Source organism: Taudactylus pleione, unplaced genomic scaffold (assembly GCF_031769625.1).
Source record: "Taudactylus pleione unplaced genomic scaffold, aTauple2 ptg000093l, whole genome shotgun sequence".
In the NCBI taxonomy this organism is placed as follows: domain Eukaryota; kingdom Metazoa; phylum Chordata; class Amphibia; order Anura; family Myobatrachidae; genus Taudactylus; species Taudactylus pleione.
The window spans coordinates 31,732,076-31,748,588 of record NW_028284495.1 but is presented as its reverse complement, the minus strand read 5'-3'; the positions used below and the strand labels follow the sequence as shown (position 1 = coordinate 31,748,588).

General features: G+C 40.1%; 1 protein-coding gene across 2 annotated transcripts; it reads right to left on the bottom strand.

Moving 5' to 3' along the window:
* Positions 1-458: 458 nt before the first annotated feature.
* Positions 459-11,501, bottom strand: LOC148526930 (myosin regulatory light chain 2, smooth muscle minor isoform). Of its 2 annotated transcripts, none has more exons than XM_088469643.1 (4): positions 11,347-11,501; positions 4,994-5,195; positions 2,908-3,069; positions 459-1,280 (listed from the first exon to the last, which is right to left on the bottom strand). In XM_088469643.1, the coding sequence occupies exons 2-4, from the start codon at positions 5,175-5,177 to the stop codon at positions 1,108-1,110; spliced, it is 519 nt and encodes a 172-aa protein (XP_088325769.1). In that variant the 5' UTR covers positions 5,178-5,195; positions 11,347-11,501; the 3' UTR covers positions 459-1,107. The 2 variants fall into 2 exon arrangements, with proteins under 2 accessions (XP_088325769.1, XP_088325770.1); XM_088469644.1 differs by lacking the exon at positions 11,347-11,501 and adding an exon at positions 6,957-7,018.
* Positions 11,502-16,513: the final 5,012 nt, after the last annotated feature.

Sequence of the window (16,513 nt, the reverse complement as noted above, 5' to 3'; positions counted from 1 at the left end):
AGCACATGTTCATGTGACACAATATTTTTAGAACATAATGAAAGGAAGGAGCCAAATTTCACAGGTGTGAACGAGACTTCAGTTTAAAAAAGCTCTAAAGCAGAATGAATTCTCTTTCTCCAGAACGTTTTGGTTAGACAGGAGTCAAGTAAAGCACAAAATTCATTACAGCAGATGGTTCCCTATAACTTCCTTACCAAACTAGAAGGAGGAAACAATAAAATAAAGAAGGAAATATGAGTGGTGTAAGACACATCTCTGCACAGTAAACTGCTTGTGAGTGATCCCAAAGCAGGATGCAGCCTCTGATCCTAGAACTGGCTCATGTATAAAAGTGTATATAGAATATATCAATTAGGTATAGGGACATTTTTACATACATTTGTGAATGTTTAGCTTAGTGGTCATATACAGAGGTCATAAATATACCCAGTAACAAATACCAGTCCAACACAGAGCCTGATAAAAACACTTTTATTTTATAAAAATGGCAAATTTTAAAAATTGATCTGAAAATAAGTGTATTTGTTTGACCTTTTAAACATGCCGAGGCGTGCTCCCATTCCTAGCTCCGATTGGGCTCCCCTATATATCTTCCTCGTTACTTAGAATGTGACAATATATCCAGAAGATAAAGAACAACGTGCAGTGCAGGCAGCTGCCAGATGTAGGAGTGTGATCTTTAGCAGGCAAAACAAGACGTAGTATGGTTTTAGCACATTGCAGAGGTACAGTGACACTTAGTGCTTTCACTTGACCTATCAATCATTTGTTTCCACTCTGCCAGATCACATTGAGATACATTTTAGTTGACAGTTCTTTATTTCCATTTTATTACAAAAATTGAAAAAAAATTCCAGCTTACGTCAAAACACAGAATCTGTTGGTCTGTTGTACAGAAATTCTTTATACTTCCTAGTAAAACATTACAATTACATCTTCGGTTTCCAGTTTGCGTATATAGATGTGCGTATGCCACATGGGCCTGGAATAAATCCATAAATACACAAAGGTTTATAGAGCTACATGCATGCACAGTTCTACCAGGAGGAGAAACTCAGAGAGAACAGGAAGCTAGAGAAAATCTTGTGTGACCAGGACAAAGACTTAGTCATCCTTGTCCTTTGCGCCATGCTTCAGGATGCGTGTAAACTCAATGTAATTGAAATTGCCCTTCTTGTCAATTGGCGCTTCTCTGAACAGCTCATCCACCTCCTCATCTGTAAATCTGTCTCCCATTGTGGTCAGCAATTCTCTCAGATATTCTTCTGGCATATGACCTACAAAGGAGAAATTATGAGCCAACTGGAAGCCTACAATCAGCAGATATTCTTTCATGATAATGTATTGCTTTGCAGCTGTGTATCTCTAAGCACAGCACTACATACAGAATATTAAACAAGCACACAACAACTTCAATACAAATCTTCCCTGTTTTAGCTCTGGTATACAAAACTGCAAACAATTAATTGGCTTCACAATAATATCTCATTATGATACCACAAAGAAATAATCAATTTTACTTCATTAGCTTAGTATTGAAACCAAAATTTTCTCATCCAGAATATTAAGTAGTGAAATACTGCGTACCTATGGCCATAACAAGGGCTGTGTGAGAGGTGAGACTGCTCTGGGCCAAAGTCATGGAGATGGCACAGTTGCTGCCCTGGCAACACTAGTGTATGGTTTATGGGATGACTGTTAACGTTCCCGACTGCCTGTAGGATGTCAATAGCACTTAAATGCCCTGGTACGGCACTGCTTGTAACACACAAAGTATAGACTCCCTCTCTCGATAATATTCACTATGAGATGATGGTTACCAACCTATATCAACAGGCCTTGCAGATGAGCTGGCAATGTACTTCAGACACATGCTACCTAGGACAACGTGTATGACTCCAACTGAGACAAGTGGCCCCACTAACATTTTGCTGTGATGTCAAAGAGGAAGCACTGCATCATGGGACACAGCAAACCGGCATTACAGTGACACGAAACTGTGGATTTCTAATAAGTTAACTCACCCAAAAAAAAAAAAAGGATTGAACTGCAGCCAGGCAGCACTGAGCACTTGGGCTCAGAGCACGCTGCTCTGGCCGACGGGCAGGCTGTGTGGTGGGGTGGGCAGGCAGTGTGGGTGAGCAGTCGTGACACCAGGGGTCCCGCTGCGCAGCCCAACATCAGCCCATCCCCTCAACAGCCACGCCGTCCCACCGGCGGAGGTGAGCAGACTGGAGTGCCGCGGGTTGCTGCTGCTGTGTGACTGCCCTGGCCCCCTGCAAGGACTGGAGAGTGAACAGAGCTGTCCTGTGTGTGTGCTGTCTGGAGGGGGGAGTCAATTAATGTTTTTTTTCTTAGTGTGTTGCTGCTGGGAGGGGGGATAGGGCACGCTAGATAATTAAAAGTTTTTCATTCCTGTTGTGTTGGGGGCCCTAAAAGTTATTTTTATCCGGTGGGCCTGTGCTTTTGGGCCAGAAGCACAGGCCCACAGGGGAAAAAAACAAAAACCCCACAACTCTCAGAGCCCCCTTACACCACAGGAATAAAATAGCATGGGGGGGGGGGGGGGGCATGTAAAAATGTATTATTTTCCAGTGGATCTGCGCTGGGCCATTTTTATCTTTGTAAAAGTAAAGTAGATTGATATTTTCAATGTTCAACAAAAAATGGGCCGGGATTGGCTTCCCTAATCGGCACAGTGGACAAAAATCCTGGATTGCCCATTGCGGTACTGTATGTAGTAGATCATTTATTGTAATTTTTTTTACAACAAACATTCAGGAGGGTGACTGTAATCACAACCAATAGTGCACTATACTCTGACCTGTCCAATTACATTTTGTAGTTAAAGCTTGTTCCATAAAGCCTTGTGTTGCCCATATTTTGTTCCCATGCACTACTCACCTTGTCCATCTTCATCAAAGCATGCAAATGCATTCCTGATTACGTCTTCTGGGTCTGTACCATTCAGCTTCTCACCAAACATGGTAAGAAACATAGTAAAATTAATGGGTCCAGGTGCTTCATTCATCATAGCTTCTAAATACTCATCTGTAGGGTTCTTACCTGGAAAGTAAAACACATTTTTTATTTAAAAAAAGTATTGATATAATATTGCCTCTCCACAGTACATTAGAGACAGCCAATAGACGCATAACACATAATTAGGTCACTGAAAGAACTATAAAAGAGGTTCAACTTTGAAGAATTTCTTCTTCTTTATAATCTTTGCGCAGTATAGGAAAAGTTTCCCTATATCCCCAATTTCCTAGATCTAGAGACAATTATACGGTGTAGATGCAAATCAGTTTCGAAAGAAGGGGAAATTCTACACAAGTGAACTTCTCCTTTAAGCCGATGTAACATCAAAGCTTTCCCTGCCCAACAATGTTCATTAATAAAAGGTGCTACAAGTTCCACAGCGCCGGACAGACAAGGAAACACTGCTTTCGAACAGTTTTATATATATATTTAAAAGCTGTTTACAAAGTAGCAGACCCCAGGAAGATCACAGTCTCCATGCCCATTCAAACAAGAACTGTACCTAGGTTTGCATAAATCTGAAGAGGCACAAAGTGTAAATGTGTATATGACACATCTACAGCAACCTCCTACCAATATAGAACAGACCCTTTCATTCAACTTCCCTTGCTTTCTCCTAATAAAGCATTATGATCATTGAGGACCTAAAATAATCACGAGAATCTGTGGGTTCTTACCAATGCTTTTATTACATGTATCAATGGGGGGGAATTCAAATGATATTTGGAGCAGCGATAATTAATGGGCGCCCGATGGAGCAGTTCAATTACTTTGGGCGTCCGTTAATGATTACACTTGTCACACCCAAAAGCACTGGTTTTAGCCAAGTAAAGCGGCTAAACCCATCTAAAGTCCTGGTTAGGGCACCCAAACCATGGACTTTTCACAGCCACCACAGACGGCTGCAAAAAGTATTAAGTTCGCCCGCTGCACTTGTGCCCAATCGGAGCATCAACTGAATGGCACCATCGGGCAACATTATTTAAAACCGTGATAAAAACAACTGAATTCCCCCATATGTGTAAAGAGAAAAAGGATATGTTCCATTATTCATGCAAGAACACGCCTGAAAATACACCTTGCCCAACACTTTAATTTATTTAATAATCTCACTAAGTAAAAATAGGTACACTGGCGATACTCCTACATTCTAGCCAACCCCTTCAATTTGTCAGTTCAATTGCGTCTTGCTCTGCAAAACAATGTAAATGTATTCAAGGTACCCCCAATATATAAACATACACCAGGTCACTCCTTATGTATTTCAAGTATTTGTAAACTTTCCCAATACTAGTTAGTTTAATATTGTTAATTTTTATGTAACCAATAGAAATGTTTTGAGATACACCCGACTAATGGAGGTACCATCAATCTATTTGAGATCTAAAAACAAATTTAGACAATAGTGTCTTCTCTCTCTTCGGGTACTCCTTTTAAGATAGCTGCCGATGACAAGCTATGAGCGAAAGATTGAATAAAGTTGCAAAAATAGATCGAAGTTATTTAGTAGGCTATTAAATAATAGGTCTCTGCTTGCAGAGGTGCACTTGCATATAGTAGCTATTAGACTATAGCAGCTGTTGTAGCAAATCTTTGCAAATACAAAGCCCTGCAGTAAGGTTATACATTCAACTCTCAACATTCAGTTTAGTTTCATAGAAATGTAAGTGCAAAACATGGGCAATATCCTTAGGCATTACATTTTATGTGTGTAGATGTTATTTAGTAGGTAATGCTGTACCATAAAGCTGCTTTCCACAACATTATTCAGAGCTTCAAAGCTATTTCTGTGCTTTCTATATGACTAGTGTACTGTACAAACTAACCACTTACAGGTGACTAAGAGGAGAGACTGAAAAGACAAACTCACTTATTGTAGAAAGGTGATATAGTACATGTTTACCTTTCCTTCTCCACATCATATATAACTATAATATTAGTTACTTACCAAGAGATGCGAGCATGTCGTGCAGATCCTCCTTATCAATAAAACCATCCCGGTTCTGATCGATCATGTTGAAGGCCTCCTTAAACTCCTGTATTTGGGACTGGTCAAACATAGCAAATACATTGGAAGTTGCGCGCTGAGGGCGCTTCTTGGTGGTTTTTGTCTTTGCTCTTTTGCTTGACATCTTGGCGGTGGTGTTAGTCTGTAGGAGGGAGGGGTAAAAAAAAAAATAGTGTTGTAATGTGAAAGCACATATCCATCAGAAATGTATATTATTTGATATTTAACGCTACTGTTACTAAAGTGATTAAGAAGCTTATAGCATATAGGTTTAGTATGTCACTCACAAAACAAGGTCTAGTGGACCACAACCCAAATGACCATGTTCAGGTAAGTTTATGTTCTACCCCAACCCTGAACAGCCCGAGAAACTACAAGCCCCACAATGCTCTGCCAGACGATAACATGAAAGGCCTGCTGTAACACTATTGTGGTTACAACTTATTAACACTTTATTTATTGCACATGTTGTATTTATAAACTTTATTTGAAACAAACATTTTCAATTCACAAATTTTACTTTCTAATGATGACCCTCCTCATTCTGTAAGTTAGTATCTCCCACAACAGTGACACTTATACCCCTTTCACATCGCAAAAGTAACCCGGGATATTGCCGGGTCGCGGTGCAGTGTGAACGCACCACCAGAAAAATTGCCGGGTCTGGCGACTTGGCATTTCAACCCTGCAATCGAGCAGGGTTGAACCTGGGAACAAGCCGGGTTGATGTGCAGGGTGAACGGGCCCAACCGGTTTACGCAACCCTGGTCTCAGCAAACAGCGGTGATTGGATGTTCCTGTGTCTCCTTTGATGATGTCAGCAGCCAGAGCCCTGGACACACGTGCAGCATACTGCAGACAACAACAGAGGCAGCATTCCTGTATTAAACGGGTTTAATATCATAATACCACTACAGCAATGTTCATTTGGAGTGATGAAGAGGTGAGGGATTTGCTAGCTATGATTGCTACATTGCTATGAGCAGTCACCACCCCTCCCTTTGGTTCCCATTTGTGACCTCATCTATGTGAGCCTGTAAAGTCAATTTTTAATGACATCCATAGGGTTTTACTGGGCAGACCTGGGTTCAGTGTGAACGGTGCCAACGTGGGATAGCCCAGGTCGAAGGTGCAGTGTGAAAGGGGTCCGACTCTGGTCGCAGCCAAGCCCGACCCCGCTTCAAAATCCCTGGTCAGAGCAGAGTTTGCGATGTGAAAGGGGTATTACAAAATACAATAAGCTATTTTATTACATAAAACTATATATAGATTCATATTTACAAAAGGTAAATTGCCCTATATTTACCTTATGTACAAATTTACCTTGCTTATTTTAACCATTGTTCTAGTCTTTTCTATATAAACCACTTATTTCTTTGCAAACCCATCTGGCTAAACACATTCAAATATGATAATTATCTGGAATGTTAGGGGTTTGATTACAGCTTGAAGCACATTGCAGTTTATCCAGGGCTATCAGATCACTGGTGCAAAAATAAGCGTGATAACCAGTAATAACCCATATAAAAAAAGCAACAATCTGAGCATCATTAGACATTGCGGAAAGTGCGACTGGAAAAAGACCTCTAGCGCCTTGTGTGCACAGTCATCTTTTGTGCACACTAACAGGCCCCCATGTGGCCCAGAATTGTTTTAGCCACCAAGCCCAAACCTCATCCAATTTGGCTAGCTGTAAGTGGCCGAGTTGGAAAGTGATCACATTTCCGAAGTCAAGGATCGCTTTTGGTACATGGGTAATCAGCTTTAATAAAAAATAAAGAAAACCTTTTTTTTTCAGAGATAAATAAATAAAACAATAATTCTAATACTGTACAGTAAAAATTAAACAGACTTCCTGTGATAAAGACATAACAAAAGAAAACACTTTAGAAAACTGCTTTACCTGCTGTCTGATCCCCAAATGACAATTACAGGCAGGGATCAGGCTAGAGCTTCAAATAGCCCTGTGATATCACCATCATCTGACTCTACAAGGGCACATTCCACAACCAATGCAACACAAAAATAAAAGAGCATTATATACTTATATGATAACATCAGGGTAGGTATGGGAGGAGGATACATGTTTCAGTACAGAAAAAGGACTAACTTATTTATATATTATACTTCAATGCTTTGAAACAGCAGGAAGAACAATGCAATTCAATCACAGCTGAAAAAATTAAGGTACTTGGAAAAAAATTATAAAGAGGTTTGGTATTAAATCTAAATGAAACCCCCTAGGGAAGATATGGGTGGTGTAAACCAAGGACATAATTATCACTTTGCTGATGTTGCATTTACCACAAAGCTAAACAGAACGCGTAATTAAATGATGAGGAAAATATCCAACTAATAAATGAGACCACTAAATAATTTGTGTTATGTTTCAATATATTGTTTTAGGTAACACATTCACTATATTTTGCATTTATTGTGCTCTTTAGGTTCTGGTTGTTTTAATTATCTCCGTGTGGTTTTCTATTTTCTGCAATACCTAATCCTTAAACAATGTACCATGTTTTCTGATTTCTGTAAAGCGACTGAGTCCTGCGGGAGAAAAGCGCTATATAAATACAATTATTATTATAAATTACTTCACATACTGTAAAATAGGAATCCACCCATCTGTCATCTTAACCCTCTGTCCCATGCTCATTGTCTACCCCATCTGTGCCACCCCTGTCTGTCTGCCCCTCCCCTTTAGAATGTAAACTCACGAGCAGGGCCCTCTTCCCTTATGTGTTTTTCCTTCCTTTACTTAGATCTTTATCTACTCTATACTCCAAATGTTTATATACCATGTCCTTGTCCTGTAATATCTTGTATTGTATGTCACTGTTTTCTTGTTTTGTTCAACTGTTTATGTACTGTTTCTGTACTTTGCAAGGCGCTGTGGAACCCTTGTGGCGCCATATAAAAGATAATAATAATTTAGGTTCTCACCCCACTACCAATGCAAGATGGCTGCAGCCAGCGGTAGCATTTACTGTGCTTTGGACTCAACCTGTGTGTAACGTAGCACCCAACTGGCTAAAAGGCTTTGGTGCTAAAAGTTAATTCCTTTGAATGCAGGGACACCCACTAAATATCAGGAAACCGTGGGGGGTAGTTCCCACTGTGGATTACTCTTTACATTATAAAAGCATGTTCAAAGCATTTACAGCAGGAAGATTTGTGAAGGATGAATATGATTGGCATCAAAACTCCCGGGGGGCAGATCACTGCCTTTAATATGTTTTATACTGGTAAGTCAAAGAAACCTGATTAAACGCTTATTTAAATTAAGTTTTATTCTTTCAAATGCTCGCAAGCATAGATGAGCATATACCTAGTATACATTTTTTATCTTATTAATATGTGTGGCTTTGTCATGGCCATAGTAAAATAAAGTATATTAATACATAGGAGCCATTCAGTTACATGGGATATGCTGTACATAGCGTTGTGGAGTGGCACATTGTGCAGCCCCCTACATCACCAATTTAGCAATGTGTTTGTTACCATATGACAAATGTACACAATCGAGCAAGCAGCACATCAAGGCTATTTGAAGTGACCCCTTAAGGTGGGTACACACCTGACTTATCTGCAGACCATATGTTCTGCATACAGACTGACCAATTTGTCACGACGGACGTCACAACTGGGTGGCATTTACATGCCAGCTGACCGCCCATACACACAGCATGATGCACCAATATATCTGCAGATTGTAGATATATTGGGCATTGGCTGTGCAGCACAGCAACAACTCTAAGATACAAGGTCATACACTGTTGCTCAGGTCATGACAAATAGCCCCTCTAGGCATATCAGTCACTGATTAATTTGATATACGACACTTGTATATCTGTGTGCGACAGAGTCTGAATCTGTATACAAAATGCTACAATGCATAGGCCACGGCTTTTTCCACACTAGGTTCAGTTTGGTTTAATTTACAGAATCAGTCGTAAACAAATATACAATTGTTGCATATCAAATTAATCAGTGCAGTCTCCTGGTGCATAGTAGTAATTTTCAGTTGAAGAAAATGCAAAATAAAAAAAAAAAAAAGACGCTTGGCGCAAGCAGAGTCGCACGAAACCTGGCAGCTCACTCGTGTGGCATGGCGACCTGAGTCTATGTGGACAAATCTGTATGAGCATAACAATATACTATCAAAGATAAATCTTCTTTACATTTGTAGAATAGATATATGTAATCACTGCTACTGCCAGTGTCAAATGTTCTTGCTTGAACTAACAATGGATGATAAACTACATTTACTGTATTTCTACATAGGAATTATTCTGGTGTATATCAGATGGTATTTAACATGTTAATTAAAAAGCTTTGTGTCAATGCTAAATAAAGTTAATGAAACACCTACTACAACAGATTATGCCAGGCTTTATGCCAACAATATTACATGCATAACCATAGCTTTCTTGGCCAGGGTGCCCATAATGAGATCTGGAGCTATTTTACAACTTAAGATCACTCTATTGTGGTCCCTTCCCCTCACTAGAGTGCCAGGTCTGTCATATTACCAGATATAAAAATATGATATCACACATGCGGATGTAAAATCTCTTATAGCCCTTTCAAATGAAAAAGGAGGCCAGGATCAAAATTTGCAGATTTATTTAATCTACCTTGTGAAAAAAACAAAACAACAAAAAAAAAAAAAAAACACACTCATATACCGCATATAAATCAGAGAGGTCAGGCTTGGTTTATGCTGGTAATGTGTAATAAAAAAAAAGTGTCAACAGAAAGTGTCTACACGTTATTGTTTAACTTACATCTAATGTTTTACTGCAGACATCCCATTGTAATGGGTGCAATATCCAAGATTAATCTACAAACATGACTCCCCTCCCACACACACAGGGACGTAACACTAAAGCTCTTGACATGCTCAGCAGTGTATGAAAGCAATAAAGAACCCTCCCAAAAAAAACAAGATTTGGGGCATGTAAAACAAACAAAACAACCAATAGCATCTAAATTATACAACTCCTATGGTAATGGTGGGTACATCTGCATTCAATTTGGATGGCTTCCAGTCTCTGTGCTATTGCAACATAACCCAGGGTTCTAACATCTTCCCTTTAGGTGGGGCTATGGTACATTTTATTTGAAGTTCTGTATGAACCAATCTGTACCAGTGATCAGGTCATGGCCATCAGAAAGGCAGCAATGACATTGCATGTGCATTTATATAAAGCAGCTGCTAAATATACACACACTGTACAGTGCAAATGACCCATGTTCTCTCTAGGAGACATTCTGACTAAAGGGAATGTTCTAAAAGAAAACATTTATATTCCTTTGGGGAATTTGCAAGAACTGTTCAACTACTTTACTACTAAATGCAGGTTTTGCCCATCTGGTCACATGTCATAGAGATGCCAGCTGGTGTAGGCTTGTAGCTATATACTTAAGTCACCATCCAAAATACCAATAAGCATTGCATATAGATTTTTACTCTCCTTTATTTATATACCTTATGTGGTGTCTTAAAGAAATACAGTAATTAGTCCCAGTAATCCCTACATCACCAATTTAGCAATGTTTTTGTTACCATATGACAAATGTACACAATCGAGCAAGCAGCACATCAAGGCTATTTGAAGTGACCCCTTAAGGTGGGTACACACCTGACTTATCTGCAGTAATCTCCAGTGCAGCCTACAGTACAGGCTGAGTCAGACAGCACAGCACTGATCAGTGGGCACTTATCTCGCAGGCTGTGGGAGGAAATCCGGAGCAGACATTTGGGGATAGTAGGGCAGAGAGATAGGAACAGGTGACGTAAGATCACGTTTTTGTTTCCCCCATTATTGAGATGTTGCTAAATACTAATTATAACAGATGTCAGACAGTCTGCAGCATGTAACCTATAGCCTTATGCACAGCTCACTACCTGGCTGATGGGGAATATAACTACCAGCAATCCATGGCATCTGTTTGGCAGGGCATGATGGGACTTATGGCTCCATACCTGCCGGAGACAGACAGCTCCCCTCCTACCACAGAGCAGGGAGGATGATGATGGTGAGACAAGGTACGGGGAAGCTGCGTAGACTCCCCATAGCCATGTAAGGCTGCTGAGAGGCGCCCAGACACACACACACGTACAGCGCTGTATACACAGGATCGTCCCCGGCCGTGCAGGGTGATGGGCGCGGTGAGAGCCGCCTGAGGGCAAGGTGTGTAACGCTGAGCACCCCCCGGCCTATACCTGGCACCCGCAGACCTGTACCTAACATGACACGGCGGCTGCCTACAGCCCCGGCACTTACCGCACACAGAAGAGAAGAGGGGCCGGAGGAGGAGGTGGCAGCGGCTCTGTTGCTCTATCACACAGACGGTCTCACCTCGCTCCTATACAAACAGAGCAGCTACGACCAACACCCAGCCTCACACACTGCCACGCCCCCACACACTCACTTCCGCATTACTCGCCACAGGCAGCGGATGGACCGAACCACTCAGCGCGACGGCAGGGGGAAAACACTCGATAAAGGACTTCCATCACGACACGTCAGGCTCTGCTGTATGCAGTATAATGTATTAGTGGCATGTTGTGACAAACAGTAAGGCTGGCCGTATATGAAAGCAATATAGCCGACCCCCATCCCCATGTCTGTCAGTTGGTACGGCCCGCTAGAGAGGGAGGGGCGCATTCCAGGGCGGTGACGTCACGGGCTCTCGCTGACATATCTCCTTGTATGGAAGCAGCAGCCCGGCGGCTCTCGCGGGAGTCTCACTCTCACAGCGGTGGCGGCGGCTGACGGAGTGTGATGTGATGCTGTCAGCCTGCCAGAGGAGGAAGGGAGTGGCAGCTGCCAGTCTGGGGTCCTCCTACGCCATAAGAGGATAATAATAGCCGTGTTAGGACTGCCTGCGGTCTCTGTGGGGATAATTGAACTAATCTCAAGGCTGTGTCATTAGAATGGACATTTGCTGCCAAATTTGTCAACATTTAAGAACATTTACCTAATAGATAACACTGGGGAACAGACAATTTGTTGCCATGGATTTAAGAGTGGCTATCGATTCATTTTGTGTTCCTGATCATGAATATACCATGCTTATTTTTCAATTGTCTCTAGTTTTTGAGATATGTATATGTCTTTAATATTTAGGAAAAATGTCATTAATGTTAAATATATATATTTTTTATTCTGATTAAATTTGATTCATAAAATGTTCTAAAAAGACACAGGATAATTACATAATTGTTAGGAAGCTATGAGAACCGTTTTTTGTAGGATTTTCTTTTGTATTCTTGTTGCAGGCAGTCCCTCTGCAGACGCTAACAGTAATCGGCCATCATGTGACGATCCCACCTTCCTTGATATGTTTCTTCCATTACCTGAATATCCTGATGGAACCGTTCACCCTGTTCTTCGCTTAAATCTCATAGATTGGATGGGAAGTGATCTAAATGGCTGTACAAAAAATGTACTTTAATACTCATGTTGGCACCTACTTTCTTGAAACATTTTAGGGGTCTATTTACTAAGCAGTGTTAGGAGACAGAGTGAAAAGTGATAAGGTGCCAGCCAATCAGCTCCTAACTGCCTTCTCACAGGCTGTGTTTGAAAAATGGGAGCTGATTGGCTGGCACCTTATCACTTTCTTATCACATTTCACTCTGTCTCCTAACACTGCTTAGTAAATAGACCCCCCATAGCATGTTGTGAACTAATTCATGATAGTTTGCCTTGAGATTGCCTAAAATAATTTGAATGACAGACACATAACTCAGCCATGCTTCAGATTGGTTTCAGTCATAGATGTGGTAATATTTGGAACCTTCAGTAGTTTCCGTATCTGTGGGCCATCAAAAATTCCTGCCTTTAATTTTTCAATACTAAAAAATGGAAATGTTCAACAAATATACGTGAAACAATCGCCTGACTTGTCCAATGCTTATACAAATTGTTTCATTAAACCCAGTTTGATATGGTGAGGAGGCAGTATGATTTTTTTTCTTGTTAATTAAGGGCTCATGAATGATGTTGGCTTCTCCTACAGTTATAACTTCTCTTGGAGGCCATACGGTTTGCTGCCAGTGCTTTTGTTTTGCACGACTATCCCATAAACATATGTGAAAAGGATATAGCCACTTTGTTGCCCAAGAAGAAAGTTTAACATTTTTAAATCGACACAAACAGACCACTGATGCTGAGAATAAGCAATTTTTTCTTGATATTTTCATACCGTTCTTTCAGTTTTGTTGACTGACCGATAGGAATCAACGCAAATGTATTCCCATTATGCAGTAATACGCATTTTAAGCTCCTTTTAGAACTATCCAAAAAGAGGTGCCAGTCTCTTTATTCTGGCAAGCCCATCATCCGTAATATTGCTGTAATACACAAGATTGTTATTGCTAAAGAAAGTATGGCTTGCTCTCTATTTCTCTAAGTCACAAATTAAATCGTTTAGTTCCTGATGAGAAAATTTGTTTGGAGTAGAGATACTTTCTTCAAACTCACTTTCATCTGTGTTGTCACTTGCACTGGATGAAATTAACATTTCCACATCATCACATTAAATTTCGCACAAAAAACTAAATGATGGTACAGGTAAATCTTCGCTATGTGGGTCGGTTGTTTTGGAGAATTCATAATTGGGTAGTGCCATTTGCGTTTCTTAAATCGATTCATACCCTTCACATTTACAGCACAAAAATAGCAGTCACTCAAGTGATCTTTTGGCTCACACCACGTCATAAGGATGCCAAAATGAAGTAATTTTTGATCACCTTTAGTCCAATTGCGGAGTGATACCACGCAGATTTTACTAACTTTGTGAAGCACCCAAATCTTGTCTTGCTGGCTTATGTGATGTTCAAAATACACTGGGAGGACCAGGCAGTTTGGAGTGACATTGGGAAGACCAGGCAGTTTGGAGTGCACACTGGGAGGACCAGGCAATTTGGAGTGGGCATGACTTTGGGGACAGCCTGGTGTCCTGGGTACGCTACATCGATGATATTTTATTTGTTTGGAAAGGCGATAGAACTTCCTTAGATATGTTCTGTGAACGTTCAATATAAGCGAACCAGAAGTTCACTTTTTGGATCTTACCATTTTTATAGAATATGAAATTGAAAAGAAAAATTACATGAAACCAACAGATTGCAATTCTTTTATTGACCATGCCAGTAACCATCATAAGAATTGGTTAGGCGGTATTCCAATGGGTCAATTTCACCGTGTTAGAAGAAATTGTACAAAAATAGAAGACTATCACACTCAATCAAACCTGTTGAAGTCCCAATTTGTCTTGAAAGGGTATGGGGAGACTGAGGTAGAAGGAGCTAGATCCCTGGTGGGGACACTAGATAGAAATAATATTCTAAAAGGGAGAACAAAACATACATTAGAGAACTCATATAGAAAATTAGCATTACACGGTTCCATGGACAACATAAAAAGGTGGAAAATATCCGTAAACACTGGGAAATTTTAAATCATGATCTCGTTTTACACAGTTTCATAGGAGAAAAGCCACAATTCATATATCGCAAAGCCCAGAATCTAAAAGATCAATTGGTGAGGAGTGTAGTGACTAAACCGGAGGGCAGAAAAAAGATTATTCAAAAGGCTTTTTTCGGTGCTGCTCATGTACAATGTGTAAACAATGTAAAAGCCCCACTAGCAAAATCACGGAATATAAGTCCGTTACCACTGGTACAAATGATACCATAAAAGACTTCATCACATGTCACAGTAAAAACTGCATATATTTACTGGAGTGCTCATGTAATGAGCAATATATCGGGTGAACGGGCAGAATGCTTGAAACCAGAATATGTGAGCACTGTAGAAACATAAAGAGAGGTTTGGAAACACACAATGTCTCAAAACATTTCAAACAAGAACATGATTGCAAATTTGATGATTTGATATTTTTTTGTGGTATTAAGGTGCTAACCCCCAATTGGAGGAACAATGATGTAGAAGGGGAATTAGCAAAATTGGAGATGAAAACCATCTTTGAGTTACGCACCCTGGTCCCACTGGGCCTCAATGTAGATTTTGAGACAAAGTGGTTTCTTTGAATAGCATGACCTCTCTTTATGTAGAAAAAGGTTTGGGATTGATAGGTCATTCAGTTAAAGTGTCTTATAGGATTTGCACGACATATATAGGATGTGTATTTGTTTCATACCCTCTAGAACTCCCATTATAGAATATGGTGGTATTTTTGTCCACTTTTTGTTTATATACAGAAGATTGTCTTGAAAATTATGAATTCAATATAGTAAACCCCATATACGTATGGATTTATTTAATAAGTTTTATATAGTATATTTTTATATAGATTTTATATTCCTTATTGTTTTATTGATTGGTTTTATAAATTTGTTTTTAACTTTTATATATTGATTCATTTTTATGTACCGCGAATGGGGTCAAAATGGAAACACATATCACATTCATATGGAATAAATCCCGAATTAAAGATGGCGGACTTCCGTGTTTTGCGGTTCAGACTGAAAGAATCAAAAGCGTTCCATGGACCGCTCCGGAAGTGCCTCAGGTACCAGGAAACAAAACATCCCGACCGGAAGCTTCAACCATCAATGCAGCGTCTCAAGCCTCGTTCTGAATATGGAGGAAACGACGTGCTTCCCTACTTCCGGTTTTCACTTAGCCGGAAAGACTGATGACAATCTCAGCGTCCCAAACCTCGTTTCTGATGTGGAGATGATGACGTGGCTACCGGGGGTCACAAACTCTGTTTATGGAGTGGAAATTAAACCTGTATTTTACTATAGGCGGTTTTGGATGGATACTGGTTTTCCTGTCTGGGTTTTTAATTAAGCACACAGGTGTTTTGTATTAAGGAGCCAATAAAGGTTTTAAAAATGTTTTAAATAGCTAAGATATATTTTATTAATACATTGGAGATATAGGAATGATGGACAATTCTGAATATTTATGTTGCCTTGAACTTTCTGTTACGATTATGTATTTGAAAACAATAAACGAGTAGATCGAATTGGAAAGTCACATGATCGCTTAGGGGTTTAAATATGGCCACCAGCACACACTTCCTACACACCTTGACAAAGGACTTGGGTCCGAAACGCGTTGGTGGAGGAAGTGTGCGCTCAGTCTGAGACCATAGAAGTTCCTGTGAAGGTTCACGTGCAAGGGAGGAGTGGTAACCCCGGGTGCTTTTTAGTCACCACAAACTCTTTTTACATGTGTGCCTTTCTCGGAAGGCTTTATATGGTATGAAGCAATCTTATATTGTGAATTTATGTTAAGTATTAATAAAATTGTTTGTTAAAACTTAAACACTATGAGAGATTTTCTTTCTCTATGCATGTGGATATTGGGATCTGATGTCCATCACTAAAAGATCAATATTGGGGATATGTCGATAAAGATACCTCTCAAGGAACTTCTTTCACCTATTTAAGGTGAGAATTACATTAGAAGA